The following is an 18,553-nucleotide window of genomic DNA, read 5'->3' on the forward strand; positions in this document are numbered from 1 at the left end:
CTGGGGTTCATCTTGGGTTTTCTTCTCTTTTCTTCCACAGATAAAGTGCTTGTCACAGCGTTCCAGCATGCTGTGGTGCCTCCACCCATGTGTACCTATGAGCTCCAGCTCCAACAGGCAGTTAATCAGGTTGCCTTTCACACAGATCCCAAACATAGTGGGGACATGGCTATCCTGGATGCTGATAACAGGATCTCTTTGTACAGATATGGTGAGAGCATGTTACAGCCTTGTTAAAAGAAACCCTGTGTTCCTGAGAACAGTACCTTAGGAGACTGGTTAGGTGATGGTCACTTAAATCTTTACACAAGACATACTTGGTTTAAGTGAGTTCAAGCTCTCTTCTCATTTCCAGTAGTTTGAGTGACATAGAAGCATTTTGGTGGTGCATTGACTTTGTGAGAAGACAGCGTTTGGCACTTGACTATGTCATTGTGCTGGTAATATTCCCCTGCCTAGCTTGAGTGCAGCACGTGGTATCTTGCATAAGCTGCTCTGATGGCATGATGATGACTGTCACTGGGAGGTGTCTGGGAACCTGTCTGGGGCACCCAGCACTTCCCAAAGCAGTTCTATACACAGTGTGCTGTGAAGAAACAGCTGTTTTGTACTGCAATGTTGGAACGTGACTGTCTTTCTCAAAGTGAGTGTTAATGAGAATTAACATTTTACAACCTGTAAAAATAGGGATGGCATTTTCTGACGTTTTTAATACTTGCATGAAGCATCTACTTTTTGCAAAGATTGAAGATGGAAGGGGCTCTGTTGGGTGGATGTCTAAACTCTGCTTTGTTCTGCTTTGTGTTTGCTAGGACAGAGTACAGGGAATGACCCTTCTGTCAAGTTTGGAGCTGTGGGAGGAAATGGCTTTAAAGCAACTGTAGAAACACCATACCTGGATAAAACCTACAGGTGATAAAGAACTACTACAGCTGTAGAGGGGATAAGAGGGTTGTACCTGACTGGATGCTTTAGAGGTCACAGCTCTTGCCACTTTTCTCAAGATTTTTAAGAGGCTATCAGATAACATGGTATCATTTTGGGGACACTGCGCCTGCAACTAGGACTAACTAAAGGACTTTGAACGTCCTTTACTGAGGTCTCAATCTAGCAGAACCAGTGACTGTTAATGACAGCAGAAAGATATCTCTTCCTGTGCCTTCCTGTGCCTGGTGCACAAAGGAATGATGGTGCAGTGCCCAGGCCCATGATCACATCACACAGAGCAACAGAGCTGCTTGCATGGCAGAGACAGTGATGAGGTTAAAACTCCCACCATGTTCCCTCTTTGTTCCTAGAGGATTCATGCTTTGGGTGTTAGTGTTTCTGTACTGGAGCCCTCCCAGCCATGCTGTATATTTAAACAGTCTGGCTGTGCTTAGGAAGTCCTCTGCCTCTTTAGTGAGGTGGCCTATTGAAATCAGGTTCTGTTTGTGTCTCAACCTCTCCTATTTTGTGACAGAGTTGATGTGAGCAGCAGCAGCAATGAAGTGATGAATCCTCTGGGGCTCCGATTTCTCACCTGGCTGCCAGATGACAGCTTCCTGGTTGTTGGTGAAGGTCAGCATGCTGCTCAGTCTGTCCTTCACCATCTGACTGCAGTGTCTCATGTGGCTGGAGCTGAAGAAGAGTGCCTGAATTTACGGTACTAGAAAGCTGTCAGTTGTGGCTGAAGTCTGAGAATGCTTTCTGGACAGTGCCTAGAAGGAATTAAGTCTCGTAGTAGCCTGGAGGCCCTGGGTGAAGGGATTTGGTGCTCTTTTGACAGGAGAACCAAACAGCTCATGAGGCTCCCTACTGGTCAGCACTTGCCTGTAGTCCTGATGCCTACACCCAGCCTGGCAAGGGTGCATGCCAGACCTGCCTGTATCCGTACAGGATAACTCTGTTCCTTGGAATTCAAGGCCCTTGGGGGAGAGGGGACGGCGCATGGCACTAAATTCCTCCATTCCTTTTCCCACCATTGTCAAGGTCCAGGAGGGGACCAGTAGCCATCAAAATTGCTGTCCTCCTTCTTTTCCTCCTTCTCACCTGCTGGTCTTTGTGGGGCCAGTTGAGCTAAAACCAGACACAAAAGAAAGCCACCTGGGGTGCAGAAATACGGGGGGGCTGCTTTTTGCAGCACTCACCCAGCAGAGACAGAATGATTTGCACGTGAACTGTAGAACAGAAAAAGAGGGGTGTGTTTGCAGAGTGCTGCAGTGCAGACAGTGACCAGCACAGTTAGGCAGATGCCTGTTGGCAGGAGTTGCTGGTGCTCTGTGGTGCCACTGTCAGCTGACATAGGTGTGAGAAGACTGCAGAAGATCCTTACGTGAACAAAGTATGTCCATGCTGGAGATGTGCGTCTTTTCAGCTGGCTACAAGAAAGGCAGGAATGAAGTATCTGCTCTTAAGTGTGTCTGCTGTGACTGACATTCTGTACATCCTCTGTCTTGCATCAGGTTGTCAGTGCCTGTAGACGGAGAAGTGATCAGCCTGTACTGCAGCCCAGTGACCAGAACTGTAGCTCTGCAGCTGACTGATAGGCGGATCCTAAAATACCTGTGGGGTAAGCTGGGCCCTGTTAAAGTACCTGGTCTTAGGGGTAGTTGTTACATATTTCTTAAAAGGTTTAATGAGATGATTTGACTTTCGGGGACTTGAGTGACTCTTGCTGTGTAGTTGGTGCTGCTTTTATATTTCCTCTCCTTTCAGAAATGGGCTGAAATTAGTGATTTGTGTCACAATTCAATTAAAGGTAACTTTATATGTATACACACGCATATATTAACATGAATATGCACGTACAAAATTCAGTGCTTACTGACTGCCACATTCATAGATCTTCTCTCATTCCACAGTGGAATATAAAGGCACCACTGAGCCCCTGGAAGTTACCACCTTCGTATCCACTGTGTCATGGATTTCTGTGCCAGCATTCCCCGCTTCTTTCAGATAGTGTAGCATATTCCCAGTTCTGGTTTTCTTAAGATACATATCATGTGGTTTTAATGTCTGAGTTTTTGTTTGGCTGGAAAACAGTTATATCTTCTTTGCTCCTTAGAGGCTTCTACTCCAGTCCTTGAGCCCTGGCGGAGTAGCAGTAGCTCCGCTGTTCAGTTCCCCTACCGTTGTGTGCAGACTTCCATCACAAGGATCAGTGGTGAAGTAAGTAAGGCTGCAAGCAGATTAAATTCCCTACTCAGTTGTTCTCTGTGCCAAAAGTACACCATGGTCTTCTGCCCAGGGCCCAGTGATACTTGTTCATGTTCTTCATAAGGCCTTTTGCAGAGCTGAAAGCTTATCCTCCCTTGCCTTCTAGAGCATTTCTGGTGATCAGTTAACACCTGATCACCCTGTTCTATGAATACAACAAATAATTTCATTAAAAAGTGAGAAAATTCAGATTGGAAATTTCTAGCAGTTACTGCCACACTCTTTTCGAAAGGAATGTTTTACTCAGTTTTATTTGGACTTACCCTATTAGCAAATATGGTGCACTGAGTTATTGCAGATGTCCTGCTACTGCTTTTTCCTGTTGGAGATGCTTTCTTGATAGTTACAACATCTTAAAGAATGACTAGCTGTTTTGCTGATATTTCTGGCATTTCTTTCCTTCATTGTGCATCCAGCTGTAGGAAGCTGCTTTGCTCAGCTCTGTAGTGGAGCTGTTCCTCTGGTATCATAGACCAAGTGCTGCTGAATAGAAGAGCCTAGATTTCTAGCATGGCTTCTGCTTCCATTTTGCAACTGTGCAGTTACAGGGTAGGCCAGGCTGGATTTTCAGCCAGCAGTGTTTAAAGATGTTCAAGTTAAAGTCCTCCTGGAAGAGAGGTTGGATGACTTGCTGTCTGGCTTCTCTAAATAATTCACATGAAGTACTCGTTACCTAATTGTAAGGTACTTCAGTGTAAGGTACTTCAGTGCTTGTCAGTGTTGTGAAAGACTGGAGGTTGTGATAGCTCATAGTTGTCATTATTTTAATTACAGGAAGTGATCTTGGGCCTCACAGATCGATGCCGGTTTTTTGTTAATGATATTGAGGTACAAAGCTTTTGCCCCTCATTTTCTGCCCTTTTTCTCTGCCAAAGGCAACTTCCATATCCTGGTCTAAACTGTGGTAAACTTCATTTTTTTACAGGTTGCTTCTAACATCACATCATTCGCAACATACAATGAGTTTTTGTTGGTGACAACCAACTCGCACACCTGTCAGTGCTTCTGCCTGAAGAACTTGTCAGTGAAGGGTAAATATCATTTAGCATTTGTCTTGGAAACACAAGATGTCCCCATTTTTCACATCCAAACCTGTTGTATTTGGGTTCCTCAAAGGAAATGTTAAAGAGATGAGAGTAAGAGAGCTGCTTTCAGAAATCTACCAGAGAGCAAGGAGCTCAGGAACTGATTATGTATCAGGTGTTTTTCACTGGGAAGAAAATTTGTGCTGTAGTTGACTCTTACACTGTTTCTAACAGCCTAGCTCTGTATTCTCTTCCTTCCCTCCATGTTCAAAAGGAGAAGTCTGTGTGCTATTTGAGGGTCTGTGGTAGGGAGGGGAATCACTGTAGAAAGAGTTTCTAGTGGTGTCTGGCTTTGAGAAGCATGATGACTTTGTTAAAGGCAGGACAACAACTTATTGGTCCTTTTACACCCTTCAGTGTTACTCTTATCTGGTCTGTTGAGCTTTGTCATCCTGTTGTGCAGAAGACACAGCTCTGCTTGTCTTGTTCAGCAGTGATCAGCACTCCACAAGGTCTCATCCTGTCAGGAGTTGTTGAAGATTGCTCTTGTACTGGTGGCTTGGTTGGTCCAGTACAGCCTTGCCTGGCTCCTACAACAGGAGGTCCTAAATGGGGCACTGTGCTGCATGTGCCATGTAAGCTGATGAATGTTGTCTCCAGCCCTCCAGGCCAGCCTGAGCAGCGCTGCTGCACCCAGCAGTGAGACTGTGCGCAAGGTGGAGCGAGGCTCACGTATCGTCACCGTTGTTCCCCAGGACACAAAGGTGGTGCTGCAGGTCAGTGCTCTGCCCGTATCTGCTGACATGTGCTATCCGGATGTGCAGGGGTCTGTCACTGTGAGCACCATGCCAACCTGCAAACAGTATGTGCAGTGCTACAAAGCTGGTGCCCTACAGTGCTACAGCAGAGCACCTCACAAATCTCCAGCTGCAGAGGGATTTTGAGCAATCTAACTTGCCTTTGGAAGTTAGATTCAGTAGAGGCAGATAGGTATGTGCAGAACTGGGAAGGACTATTCAAGTTCCTAATGGCTGAGGTAGTGTAGTGCTACATATTGTGCCCTCTCATCATGAATCTCAAGACTCGCTTCCTAGTATTTACTAACAGCCCTCCATTAGCCTTGGCACTTAGTTTTTTGCTGAGCTTGCTCTTCAGAACTGCTAGAGATTCACAGAATGGAGAAGGATGTAATTTGAGAGGCACTTTTGAAGGTGTGGAGCTCAACATCTTCCTCAGAGCAGGACTAACATGAAAATTTGATCAGGTTGCTCTGGATCATGCCTGGTTGGATAGAGTCCAACCTTCTGAAGAAAGAATGTTTCTGGACTGAGAGAATGTTCAGGTGTTTTTCCACAGTTGTTGAAATTGCTTGTCCTCTGAAGTGAGCAACCAGGCCCATGCACTTGCAAGTAGCAGACAAGCCAAAGAAACTGGCCAGTCCTTACTTTCCCCACAATGTAGGCAGAGTAACTAAAGTGAGTATTTGTGTGGATCTTGTGTTATAGATGCCAAGAGGAAATCTGGAGACTATTCACCACCGTGCTCTGGTTCTTGCCCAGATTCGCAAGTGGCTAGACAGGTAAATGGTGCTGGTGTATTCTTGTCTTCCCTCCTCCAGTCTGAGCTGTTAGAGGCTGACTGACCTGGAAAAGAGAGGGAGGCTAAATTCAGAGGGATTGACCTTGTTAGAGGGAACAAAACTGTTTCTGTGGTGACCACCCAGGAGTCTAGCTTTCAGCTGTGCCAGGTACTTCTCACTTCACCACTGAAGGGCTGAAAATTGTGTGGGTGGGAGAAATCTTCATTGCTCCATTCTCCAGACATCTCAATCACTTTAAGATTAAGCTGGCTGTTTTCCATTTTTTACTGAGTTCATTTACACTGAAATTTTCTGAAAGGAAAATTGATACAAAATGTAACACTGTTTTAATGGAAATAAAAATAATTGAAGTTCTGTATTGCTTCATCAACCTTGCAAGCTGGTGTGTCCCACTGCCAGGGTCAGCAGTGAGCTCTATTGACCTTGCACATTTTTCTGGAATGCTGTCTACACAGCTTATGGTGTAGGCTGTTCTCATCCCACTGGTTCTGTTCTTAGCTCTAATCAGTTGCCTTTGTTTGCATCTTATCCACTAAGTAAACTCTCCCACTTGACTCATTCCTCCAGGCTTATGTTCAGGGAAGCTTTTCAGTGTATGAGGAAGCTCCGAATCAACCTCAATCTTCTCTATGACCACAATCCCAAGGCAAGTCTGCCCAGCTCTCTTGTGTTGTTTGCTACACTAATCTAGTCTGGAATCCACTGAGCAGTGTGCTCAAAAGTGTAGGTGGTACTGCTTTCAGCAGTGATGGCTGTTCTGCACTGCAGCATCATTGCACACACAGATCAAATTTAGCATTTCCTTCATCCTGTACTTCCAAACAAGGTCTCTGAATTTATTCTTATACTTGATGTACATGTTCTTACTGTTCAGAATATCAGTGGTAATACTCTTGTTCATTTCAGGCATTTCTGGAAAACACAGAAACCTTTATCAGGCAAATAGATTCTGTGAACTATATCAACTTGTTTTTCACAGAACTGAAGTAAGTGTAAGTCTGCAAATGGAAGCATGCATGTAATCAGTGGTGGTACTTTATTTTGTCAAAATGTTGGCAACTCTTCAGTGTGGGTGCAAGGAATCAGAAATCTGGCATGTTGAGTCATAAAGTCTTGAGTAGGCTCAGTAGTTTCAGGGATAGCATGTCTTGTTGGAAATTCCCGTTTGCAGGCAGCCATTAGATTTTTGTAGCAAGTAATTAGTACATTATCCTAGTGCTTTGACTTCTCTGCTGGTTTGCTGTAGAGTAGTAAATGAGAACAGAGAAAGTTTTTTTCCCTCATAAAGAGGAGCAAGGTAGCAGTGCATATTTAGTCTGAGGCCAAGATACATGCTTGAATCCTCAAACCAAGTCCCCTGACTTCTTTTTTAAAGGCTCAGTGATGAGGCTTTACAGTGATGGTAGTTTCACGACTTCTCAGGCTTGCTAAAGTCAGTAATTGTGTAGGAACTGGTGCTATCACTTTGGTTTGATTTTCAGTCTTGACCTGACCAGAAATAATAGCAAATGGCTTACTCTTCTGAATTGTTCAGTGGAAATATCCATAGTGAATTTAGTGGAAGACAGCTGTATCTTGTAAATCTTGTCTTCTGATATTTTGGTGCTTCTGAAGTAATTGTTTGACCAGTTTTAGGGGATTTTTTATGCCTTTCTTGGCTGACAATCAGTTTGGACTGACAGAGATTTTTGGAGAACTTCCTGTTAGCATGGCAGTTAATGAGTAGTTATGTTCTGCATGCATTTGAGTTCCTTAACCTTACTGTCTTTGTTCTGGGCTATGTGGGGGCTGGTGCTCTTATTCACGTTACCTGTTTTTATGCAGAGATGAAGATTTCACTAAGAGTATGTACCCATCTCTGAACGGCAGCAGTAACAGCCAGCCACACCAGCATCCTGATCAGAAAAAAGTAAACCTCATCTGTGACGTGATGAGAGTTGCCATGGAGCACATTGACCCTCAAAAGTGAGCACTTTCTTACTGTAAAGGAACCATTAGAGAGATTTCCAGTAAGTCATTGACAGGAAGCAAAGCTGTCCTTGACATCAGTTCTTTGGCCCTAGGTTCTCTGAGGTGAGCTTGTGCTCCACAAAATTAACTATACCATGCCTTGCTTCTGCTGAGCATGCTATCCTGGAAACATCTAATAATTCCACAGACAGCATACCAACATTTTACTATTAAATAAAATAATAGAATTATTTTCTTATATTATATATAAAATAAAATAATAGAATTAAAATAATAAATGCAGAATGCTTATAAAGATTTTGGAGATACACTCAATTTAGGATCAGTCTGTGTGGGAATGGAGATATGAGCAAGAGCTTCATCTTGGTGAGTTGCTGACTGTTTGAAGCAGCTGGCCCTTTGGAAAGATATCAGCTGTTCCATTTGACACTGAATTACTTTGTAAATGATCAGCTCCATTTTCCTGATTGATTACCTTTTTGGTAACCGTCCTTCTTGGATGAATCAACACCAGACAAAGATAAAAGCTGGGAAAATAGGATAGTAACAATGCCTGGTGAAATGGTACTGAAGTATTGACAGCCTAGTGTTAAACAGTGGAGAGGGGAGCAACCAGTGGTGAGTGGCTACTGAGCCCTGAGAATTTAGGCACTATCCTGCAAACTATTTCAGAAAACAAAGCATTTGCTTGTCTGGGAAAGCTATTTTGAAATAGTAAATGTGAGATATATGGAAGTAAAAATAACACCCTAGAAAGCTGTCATTTTTTAAAAAAAATGCTATTTTTGTGCCAGGTTTCATTTGGAAAACCATGTCCAGCTATCTGAACTTTCAGAGAGAGTTCCTTCATCATGCTAGCTGGCATGGTAAAGGGAGCTCATTCTACTCAAAACACACCTCCAGCTTTGTGACATGTTTGGGAAGACATGCTGATAGAAGAACCTTTCTGGTCTATTCTCTTCTTTTCCTGTGTTTGCTGCCTTCCTCTAGGAGGATCACAGTGCCTGAGCAGTTTATTTTATTTTTTTTTTACTAAGACGTAAACTAGAACTTGTACAAACTGGTAAAAAAAGGAATAAGCTGTGTTTCTGCCTTCTCATTTTCTCATTCACTTCTTCTCTTTTCTTCAGATACTGCCTGTCAATACTGACAGCACATGTGAAGAAAAGTCCTCCAGAACTGGAAATTGCTCTCCAGAAGGTTCACGATCTTCGAGGTTTTGTATCAGAAACTCAAAAGTTTTGAAAATGGGTCATTTGCAGAAGCTTTATGTTAAGGAAACTTCTCTGTCCAACCAAAACTGTTAAGGAGGAAACTTCTTCATCTGACCATCCAGGATCCTGGCAGACTGGCAGTCACATTTGCACCACCTGAGCTGGGACCACCCCCCACAGCTACATCCCCTACACTCACAGTCAGACCAGGACTCCTTACTGGCTCCATCTCAGTTTCCCGTATCAGAGTCTCAGGCATCCTGGTCCTTAATGTAATTAGTCTCAGTGCAGTAACTAAGTAACAAAATAGCAGCTCCAGCTGTTGCCTCTGAGGAGAGGCCCTGGGCAAAGGAACCCCTGGGCCTGTGCGTAGTTTTATACCTTCACAGTATATCCCTGTGAAAATCTGGCAGTCCTCAGCTCCTACTGTGTCTCACAGGTCTCTATCCGCTTTGCTAGGCAAGGGGTTGGCAGTTCAAACTGGAGCTCTCACCACCCAGAGCTCTACCTGCCAGATTTCCCAGCACAGCTGCATCCTGAAATACTGCACTGGATGTGTTCGTCAACACTTTGATCATTAGCCTGGTTCACCAAAAAAATTATTTTAGGGTTGCTGTTTATGGAGCAAGCCAAAAACCAGAAATGGACTTGAATCCAGTATGTGTTTAGGTACAGCAGCATATCAGCTAAGATAGGCTGTTCTACATACCCTCAGCTCACCCTTTTGACTCGGTCTTTTGGCAGTTACCCCAGAGTTGGACCTGTTTTCACTTTCCAGTTGGGAGCTCTAGTTCTCCCAGAATGGAATAGGAGGTTCCTACTCTGGATTCTGGTATCCCAAACTAGCAAACTTTGCTTTTATTCTGTGCTGATCCTTCAAGTTCGTCACAGTTGCACACTCACTGCTGTGCTGGGGATGGTCCTTGAAGCTGCCCGGTAAAGGCAAAGTAACCCCTCTGCAAGGCAGAGCAAGCTGTTAGTCCGATGGGGTCTCTCTGATGTCGAGCTTGTGCTTGATGATGCATCCTTTCCTCACAGCAGGGCTCCACTGCTGGTGGTGTAACAGGTCATATGCTGCTTTATCTTGTTGCAGAAAGCATTACGCCAGATGTCCAAGCTGTGAGTGCAGAAGAAGCACTAAAGTACCTGCTTTTCCTTGTCGATGTCAATGAATTGTATGATTATTCCTTGGGGACGTATGATTTTGATTTAGTCGTCATGGTGGCAGAAAAGTCTCAAAAGGTCTTGGTTCATAGTTCCAGCTAAGGAACTTATTTTTCTACTTTCTCAAAGGTTCTCTGTAGTCTGCAGATCAGCTTGCATGTTTTCATAGTAATGGCTCTCTACCCAGGCAGGATTGCAGTTGCTCAGAAGCCCTATGTGTGTTTGGGATGATGCTGGGCAAGTGTCATGTCTCTGCATCCTTTGGTTCTTGAGCACAACTCTGGAAATTTATTTGTGTTCAAGGTGAAACAGTGCTCTTCTAGAGCAGCAGAGCAAAGTAGCTTTGGGGAAGGGAGGGATTGGTATCTGAAGTTTTGCAACTGCATGCCTTTCATTCTCAGTTCTGCACTTTTTTTTCTTGCTTCTTTAGTGGTTCCTATGATAATAGCATGTGGGTTTAATGTGAAATCTCTGAACTTAAATGCTCATCTGCATCTTCAGAATTTTCTAATGTTATAGCAAATTCTGCTGCTCATCAGTTAGGACACCCTATTTGTGTTAACTGGTTTTATAACCTTTGGTGTGGGGAAGTTGATCAACCTTATGTCTGTAAATGTATACATAATCATAGATAATAGAAAACAACACTTGATATGACACATAGACTTGAATTTTAAATGTTGCCAGCCTTTAGGTACTGAAATCCATGTGGGAGCCTGGTAATTCAAGTTAGTAATTTCTGGCAAGAGTATGTGCACAAATTGATTAAGATGGCTTACATTTGGGGGAAAAAGCATTTTTTAGTGTGTTACCATATTTTTTCAAATATGGGACTGTCTGTTTGTGAAGATGAGGGCAAATAAGGATTTTAGCAGATTAACTCAATTGCCATTTTTATTGTTCTTTGCAGGACCCAAAAGAATACTTGCCCTTCTTAAATGCCCTCCGGAAGATGGAAACCAATTATCAGCGATATACAATAGACAGACACTTGAAGAGATACACAAAAGCTCTTGGCCACCTCAGCAAATGTGGTAGGTGTCCTAAGGAGGATTTCTGCAGTGTAACATGTCCATTTGGAAGAGCCTTTCAGGGGAAATAGCTGAAGAAAGAGAAGGATTGCATAAGATCATCTTCCCATCTGGTAATGGGTGGTGAACTTCTGCTACTTGCTTTTTGTACTGTAGGTTTGTTTGGGAAGAAAGAAGTGTTTACTCTTCTGTGGTCATGGAGCACGTGAAGTCTTGTGTTGTTCCTGTTCAAGTGAATTGTGTCTGGTTAATATCTCTTGAGGCAAAACCTCAAGGAAGTGAATGCTTTGATTTTACAGTAGTAGAATGGGTGGTCTTCCACCCAGGCACCTCTAGTTGATTCTTCATGTTGTGAACCCAGACTGTCTGGGAGCCATGTACTTTCTCCTTAATTTTTACAAAAAGTAAATTATTTCTGCAGGTCCTGAACACTTCTCTGAATTTCTGAACTTGGTGAAGGATCAGAATCTGTATTCTGAGGCCTTGAAGCTGTACCCCTCTAGCACTCAGGAGTACAAGGTGTGTAAGCTCATGACAGTGCAGTGTCAAAGGTTTATATTCCCTTATGAATGTGTTTGGATCTCCTCAGCACCTTGCATGAGGGCAGGAATGAAACTGCAGCTGCATGTGTTCAAGCTCTGTAGGTCGTTGCTCTTCCAGTGCTGTCTGAGACCCTCTTCTGAGATAACAGCTGGAATGACTCTCAACACTAACCCTGTGCAACTTGGTCGTCAATGGTTGTTATTCCATTGATCCTGTGACTCAGAGGGCATCTGGAAATCCTGTTTCTTCTGCTGCACTACCTTGTAGTGTGCTGAATAACTCATACCCTCAGGAAGACTTCTCCCTGTTTTGACCTCTGTGTGGCTTGCAGATTGTGTGGGGACAATTTGTTATCCTTAAACTATTCTGAAAAGTGCTGAAGAACTTGGACAGTTTTGGATGTGCTGTCTCCTAGTACATAGTGTCCCTTACTGGTTTCAGTGTTACTAAAGAACTTCAGCTTGTCCAAGGTTGAGATAAAATGTTAAATACATTTAATATAAGTTAATGTAGATACTGTAAATACTCAAACACACAAGCCTTTGTACAAAGGGGAGTTGAGTGAGAGAGGAAAAAGAGAAAATTGGTCTATTTACAAGTACAGTGAAAGCAAAAAGGAGTCTTTATTCATGAGGGAGATCTGTTTCTGAGTGACTCCTTGGGAGTAATTTATTATTCCCCCTGTATCCTTCCATTGAAATCCACTTACCCCTTCTTTGTGGAGATAGTGAGCTTTGAGTAGCCTGTGCCTGTAGAGTTACAGAGCTTGTGTGTTCCCTTGTGCCAGTGTTTGTTTTCTAAAGTAGGTTGGTTCAGAGAGATACTCTAACAAAAACTGCTCATGTGGGTGTGGAGGAAGGGTCTGGTTTCCTGTAGTATCTAATTTACCCAGCATTTGGTTTGGAGAAGCAGGTACCACCCCTGTGTCACTTGCTCTGTGAAGTATCTCCATGTGCTGATCATCAGCCCTTGGCTTGATAGAGTTTGAAATGAGGTAAAAACTTCATGCCTAGAAATTCCTTGGAGAAGCTGGGTAAGAGGCTTTTGTTGATGAGCCTCCATTTTTACCAATGGAGGACTGCTACTGACCTTTCTTTTTTTCTTTTTTTTTTCCTTTTTTTTCCTTTTTTCCTTCTTTTTTTCCTTTCTTTCTTTCTTTTTTTTCCTTTTTTTTCTTTTTTTTTTTGTCCCTGTCTTTCAGGATATCAGTGATGCATATGGGGAGTACTTGATTCAGAAGCAGCTGTATGAACAGGCTGCATTGATATTTGCTCGTGCTGGCATCTTTGCAAAAGCACTTGATGCTTTTCAGAGCAGTGGCAGCTGGCAACAAGCCCTGTGCATGGCATCACAGCTTGGTTACACAAAGGATAAGCTGTCCAGCCTGGCACGGAGCATGGCAGGTAGGCCTTGAAGAGATGTAAATGTGCAGAGCAGAGTGGCTGCTGTTATTTATGGTTCACTTCAATTTTTCCTAAAATTCAATGAAAGCTTCATTATTCAGCAGCGGTTTTCTTAAATGAGAACAAAGATCCCATGTTTCCCCAAGGTTTGTGCATTTGCACATGACCTTTGTTTCTCAAAGGAACCAAAAGATACTGAAGTTGAATTGGTAGGCAACACAGAAGCTGCCAAGCAAACTGTGCCCTTGGCTGCCCAGTGCTGACTGCTTCTTGCATTGTTCCCTTGCAGCTGGTTGCCAGACTGCTCTTCCAAATTGCCTCATTAGTTAACCCCAAGGAATGGACGTGCACTGAAGTATCTGATGTAACTGAGGCCTCTAGACATTAACTGGTGCAAGTGCTGTGCCTATTCACCAACCTTAAAGGCTGTTGGATAATTTGGAGCTGCATCTTGTTTTCTCCTTGAAGCCAGCTAGCAGCTAGGACCAGCTGATACATAAAGCTGTGTGCTGTCATAAGGAGAGGAAGATAGCTGGTCGCAGAATTTGTACTCACTAGCACAGGTCAGACATGAGGTGTGTTGTGGACCTGGTGGACCTATATTTCAGCAAGAGAATGGAGCATCATTTCTCAGAGGCAGAGTTTATGAAGGGCCACTTAACACAGAGGGAGTATGACTTCTGGAAGTCTACTCTTCCAGAGTCAGATACCCCAGTATTTGCTTTTTCTGTCAATGTGATTTAAATCCTTCACGCCTTTAATGCTTTTTTATGGTGCCCTTTTTAAATTACAGCTGTAATTTAGCAATTGAGTACATGTGTGAGCAGATAGAAAGTCTCTCAGTGAGTGGGATTTTTCCTCTACTTTGTAGTTTTCTGGCACAAAAATCTAGGTGTTTCTGAGAAGCTGAAACGCCACTTTTTCTTGTAGGAAAACTAGTTGAACAGAGAAAGTATGCAGAGGCAGCCATACTCCTGGAGCAGTACACTCAGGTAATGTCATCACCCTCCTGCCTGTGACCAGTAACACCCAGCATTGTCAGTCAGATACACCATCTGTGTTTCCTCTGTTCTGCACCACATGTGACTCCATGCATGCTGACAGCAAAACATTCTGCCAAGGGCCCCCTTGGGGAGGGCAGAGCAGGCCTGGGTGATGCCATGAGCAGGCTGGGGATAAATGCTGTGTCTCTAAGTTTTTCCACTTGTAAAGCCTCCCATGCTTTGATACGAAAAATGTTTCAGCTCTGTTTTGTCTCAGGGAGCTGAAGCATGAGGACTGGAATAAGGAAAACAGAGTTCCAGAGGGATTTCCCCTTAGTGTGGGAGAAGTAACATAGATTTGCTCAGTTGGTTTGTGGGTTTTGTTTGCTTGTTTGGGTTTTTATGTCATCAACACCTTGAAGTAGCTGGCATAGTAGTGTTTTCCTCTCTTGACTGGGATACTGCTGTGTAGAAATAGCCATCTGAATAGCTTCTACCTGAACATGTCTTGCTAGCAGCAGCAGCAACTTTTGCAACAGAGCAAGAGTGGTTGCTCTTTCCTTCTAGGACTATGAAGAGGCTGTTCTCCTGCTCTTAGAAGGGGCTCTTTGGGAAGAGGCTTTGAGACTGGTAAGACATTTCAAACCATAATAACAGAAGTGGAAATAAACCTTTAGAGTGCAAAAACAGAGGGATGTGGTGTGGTTTAGATCCTTGAATGATACCTTCTCTTTCCCTGATCCAGATTCACAAGTATGGTAGGCTGGATATCTTGGAAACCAACTTGAAACCTGCTATTTTGGAAGGTGAGTCTGTGCAAGAATATTTCTCTGTGCTATAGAGGGTAAAGAAGATCTTTGCTGGGTCTGTGGGAAGTCACAGCATTCCAGTACTGGAAGGTGTATGGAAGGATACTTTGTTTCCACCTAATTGATGCTGCTCAGTTATCTGCGTTTGGCTGTCCTCAGTTCATCTTGAAGCCCTGCAGTGTCATGGGACCTTTTTAGCTTAGTCAGGCTGCTTTGGAGCTCTTCCAGACTACACAGTCAAAAGCTGCAAAGAGGTCCGTGTCTGCATGTCCATGAACAAGCAGAAAAGTCCTTGTTCCAAAGCATATGTGGCAGCAGAGCTGTGGACCAGGAAAATGGCTATCTGTACTGTAAGCTTTGATGTGTAGTTTTTGGAAATAAATTATTTGATAGCTTTATTCTCCCTTCCATTCAGGAAGAATGTTTTGTTACTATTGCTTGTTCTTCCTTTTCATGCTTTATGAGTTGAGGGATTTTTTTTCTGAGGTTGTTGAAGGACTGTGCTTGTGTAAAAAATGGTTTTCTGTTTCTCTTGCACAAATGTTTATGTTTTGATTTTCTTAATGATCAGCTCAGAAAAGTCAGCTGATCTTCCTAGATTCCCAGAAAACAGCATTTCTTCGCCATAAGAGTCGCCTGCAAGTGGTGCGAGAGCTGAAGGAGAAGGCCTCTGAGAACCTGCAGGGTTGGTATTGAATTGCATATGACTTTTTCCTACATAAGTAACTGTGATCATGTTTTTATGTGTGGTTTCTGTTTGCTGTGATGGAGCTGTGCTCTCCTTTAGCTCCAGTGGGACCTACAGGAGTAAAACAGCACCCTTCTCAACCCCTCCTCACTCCATATTTGGAGTGTGGTTACTCTTGTATTTTCAGCTCTTCCTTGGGTCACAGCTTTCACGCAAAGAAAATGCACCTGAAAGCTCTTCAAAATGACACAGTGTTGTCTCCACAGTACCAACTTGACTGGGTGAGACAGTGCTCAGCATGTCCTCCGTGCCAAGTACCTATAGGCATATTCACCTGCCCATTGACACAGCCTCAGGGAATTCTCTGAAAGCAGAATGCTGTGTCCTTGTCCAGTTCTGCTGCACTGAGATTGTCATCCCTTTCATTGTGCTGTTCAATGTCATGATCCCCACCAGGGTGGAGGAGCAGTGTTGTTCTCACAATTACTGTTTCCTCTTGTGTGCTGGCTCAGTGAGTTTGGGAGCCATAAAGCTCCAGAACACCAGCAGGTAGAATGACTCTTCCCAGCAAGCTACACAGATCAACCAGAAAGCTTGAAATAATTCTGACCTTTTTCCATACTGTGACCGTTGTTACCATGTTTTGCAGATTATGAAGTGCCAAATTGCCCGGAATTGGAGCTTTTTTCTGAAACCAGTAGTGTTGTGACAGCCAGTGACATGAACAGCAAATATACACACAGCAATTCAAGAATATCAGCGTAGGTATCTGCCTTCAAATCAGGTAGTGACTATTCTGGCATCAGCATTCAGGAGGTTAGGTTGCTCATGCTTGGCTTGCTCCTCCTTGCAGCTGTGCATGCCTTGTAGCTGCTTTAATTACAAGCATTTGATGGTTATTCTAGCTCTCGTTGGAAGAACGAGAAAAAGCCAAAAGCTACTAGTGCAACAGGAAGAGCAGAGACGCTGGGTTCTGGCTCCCATGGATGTTGGGCATATGGCCAGAATGGCTGGCTGTAGAAAGTTAGACAGAGAATACAGGCAGAGCCTCTCAAACATTAGCAGCTTGTGCACATGCCTTGTGTTCTTTGGCCCAGGTTTCACACTTGGTGTGTGGGACTTGCTACTAAATCTCATACCGATGTCTTCCCACAGTGGTTGTGTGCATTGTTTGTGAATGCTCCCAAGAGTATTCGCTGCGATGTGGGGTGGGATGTGTAACATGCTGGTCAGGCTGGTGTAGTCTCTGGGACCACTTCTGAATCCCCTGGCTGAATTGTGAAAGAAAAGAGTTGTGGGGAAAGTGTGCACATTTTAGACACTTTTTTTTTCTTGTGGACCAGATGTAAAAAAGAAGGAGAATGCTGCCTTAGTATTCAGCATCAGTGTGCGGATCACTTAGGAACATTATGCAAGTAGGTCTAGTCTGTGAAAGAAGTTGCTTTCCTGTGATTATGGTTAGGAGCTGAGCAGGCTCTGGAGATGGCAGAAATTAAAATGATCACAGCCAAGCACAGACCCTGGCCACCACTGTTTTAAGTGGACCTCAACTTTGCCTAATAGTGACTACTGCTTTGTGCTTGGAGCAGCTCCTGCTTTGTATTGTTCACATGCTTTAACCTTGCTGGAACATGGAGCAGTCCTTTTTGGAGTAGAGAAGCACTTCCTATCTTGTGTTTCAGACCACTAAGTATATTGGTTAAATAGAGCTGAAAACATCGTCAGAGCACCTAAGGTTACACACAGTCCTCTGTCACTGGAGAAGGCAAGGACTTGAGTGACAAGCTTCATGCACACTGTTGATGTTCCTTCATGCGTACCCCTGCTAGCAGCAAATCTGTTGTGCACACTGTAACTGAACGTGCTCTTTCCAGGCGATCCTCAAAGAACCGACGCAAGGCAGAGCGTAAGAGATACAGCCTGAAGGAGGGGAGTCCTTTTGAAGATATTGCCCTTCTGGAAGTCCTGGGAGAGAGTGTTCGTGCTGTTGAGAATGTGAAAGGTAGGATAATTGGTGATCTTAATCCATGCTGCAGCTTCTGAGGATGAGGACAGCTAAGGTACTGTGCTTGTTCTTGCTGTGTATGCTGGAGAGAAAAGCTGCCTGGTCCATACAGCTCTCTGCATTGAACGTTGATTTATTAATCTGCCTCTGTACTCAGAATAACATGAACTCTCTGCGTTTGAAGTTGGGAGCAGAGAAAAGAAGCCTTCTCTGTACCATTTCAGAATTGTCTTGTTTTTGTTCTCGGACGCTGTAGGGGCTCAGTAGGAACAGAACCAGTTCTGAGTTGCTGCTCTCTTTCCTGTGTGCTGATAGCAAAGAAATGCAGCTGTTTATTTAGTATACCTGTGTTGATTGCTATTTTATTGCTTCTGTTCCCTCCTGCAGGAGAGATACACATCCTTCTGAAGCAGCTTGTGCTCTTTGGTTATGATGAGCAAGCTGGGGCACTGCAGCAAGTCCTGGAAGAGGTTTTGCAGTTGATGGAGACCTCAGTCCCAGAAATCTGGACTCCAGACCTGCAACAGAGCTCTGTCGGCCTGGTCTGTGCTCATCTACAGCACCTTTCATTCTCACTAGACAGTATCAAGTGTTTAACAGTATTGTGCATTCTCCAGCACAGACCCTAGAATCCTTCCATGGCTTTCAAAATCTGGGGTTTCTTTCTGTTAGAGGTTCAGTAGATATTCTGGGCAGGACCTGCTGATTCATTACACTCTAGATAGGTACATGTAAAGTCTACTGTCACCCCTGCACTGAGTGCCACATTGGATGTGATGAGGTCTTCTGAGGATTGTGTTGCCTTGTCCTAGTGGTGACTTGTTTTTGTAAGCTCCATCTTAAGCAATTTGTAGAATATGGGAACACTCCCTCTTTTCTAGTCCTAATGGTAGAAGTGTACTGGAGTAGAGTAGATCTT

At 43.8% G+C, this 18,553-nt stretch overlaps 1 protein-coding gene across 2 annotated transcripts in view; it reads left to right on the top strand.

Annotated features, from left to right (window-relative positions):
- Positions 1-18,553, top strand: part of ELP1 (elongator acetyltransferase complex subunit 1) — a 36,235-nt gene that overhangs the window by 10,473 nt on the left and 7,209 nt on the right. For both annotated transcript variants that reach the window (XR_008483927.1, XM_054289964.1), the window contains exons 11-34: positions 41-211; positions 813-912; positions 1,463-1,645; positions 2,445-2,551; positions 3,047-3,150; positions 3,973-4,026; positions 4,124-4,229; positions 4,884-4,999; positions 5,729-5,802; positions 6,391-6,469; positions 6,730-6,809; positions 7,648-7,788; positions 8,925-9,010; positions 10,102-10,250; positions 11,083-11,206; positions 11,625-11,722; positions 12,948-13,149; positions 14,080-14,141; positions 14,700-14,762; positions 14,878-14,938; positions 15,513-15,626; positions 16,279-16,390; positions 17,504-17,631; positions 18,022-18,176. Coding sequence is in view for 1 of the 2 variants with exons in the window: in XM_054289964.1 (XP_054145939.1) it covers positions 41-211; positions 813-912; positions 1,463-1,645; positions 2,445-2,551; positions 3,047-3,150; positions 3,973-4,026; positions 4,124-4,229; positions 4,884-4,999; positions 5,729-5,802; positions 6,391-6,469; positions 6,730-6,809; positions 7,648-7,788; positions 8,925-9,010; positions 10,102-10,250; positions 11,083-11,206; positions 11,625-11,722; positions 12,948-13,149; positions 14,080-14,141; positions 14,700-14,762; positions 14,878-14,938; positions 15,513-15,626; positions 16,279-16,390; positions 17,504-17,631; positions 18,022-18,176 (2,669 nt within the window). In the remaining variant the exon portion in view is untranslated. The remainder of the gene's footprint in view (positions 1-40; positions 212-812; positions 913-1,462; positions 1,646-2,444; positions 2,552-3,046; positions 3,151-3,972; positions 4,027-4,123; positions 4,230-4,883; positions 5,000-5,728; positions 5,803-6,390; positions 6,470-6,729; positions 6,810-7,647; positions 7,789-8,924; positions 9,011-10,101; positions 10,251-11,082; positions 11,207-11,624; positions 11,723-12,947; positions 13,150-14,079; positions 14,142-14,699; positions 14,763-14,877; positions 14,939-15,512; positions 15,627-16,278; positions 16,391-17,503; positions 17,632-18,021; positions 18,177-18,553) is intronic.

This window comes from Melozone crissalis, unplaced genomic scaffold (assembly GCF_028551555.1).
Source record: "Melozone crissalis strain CALT ecotype California unplaced genomic scaffold, PUWL_Pcris_2 ptg000005l_1, whole genome shotgun sequence".
Classification (NCBI taxonomy): domain Eukaryota; kingdom Metazoa; phylum Chordata; class Aves; order Passeriformes; family Passerellidae; genus Melozone; species Melozone crissalis.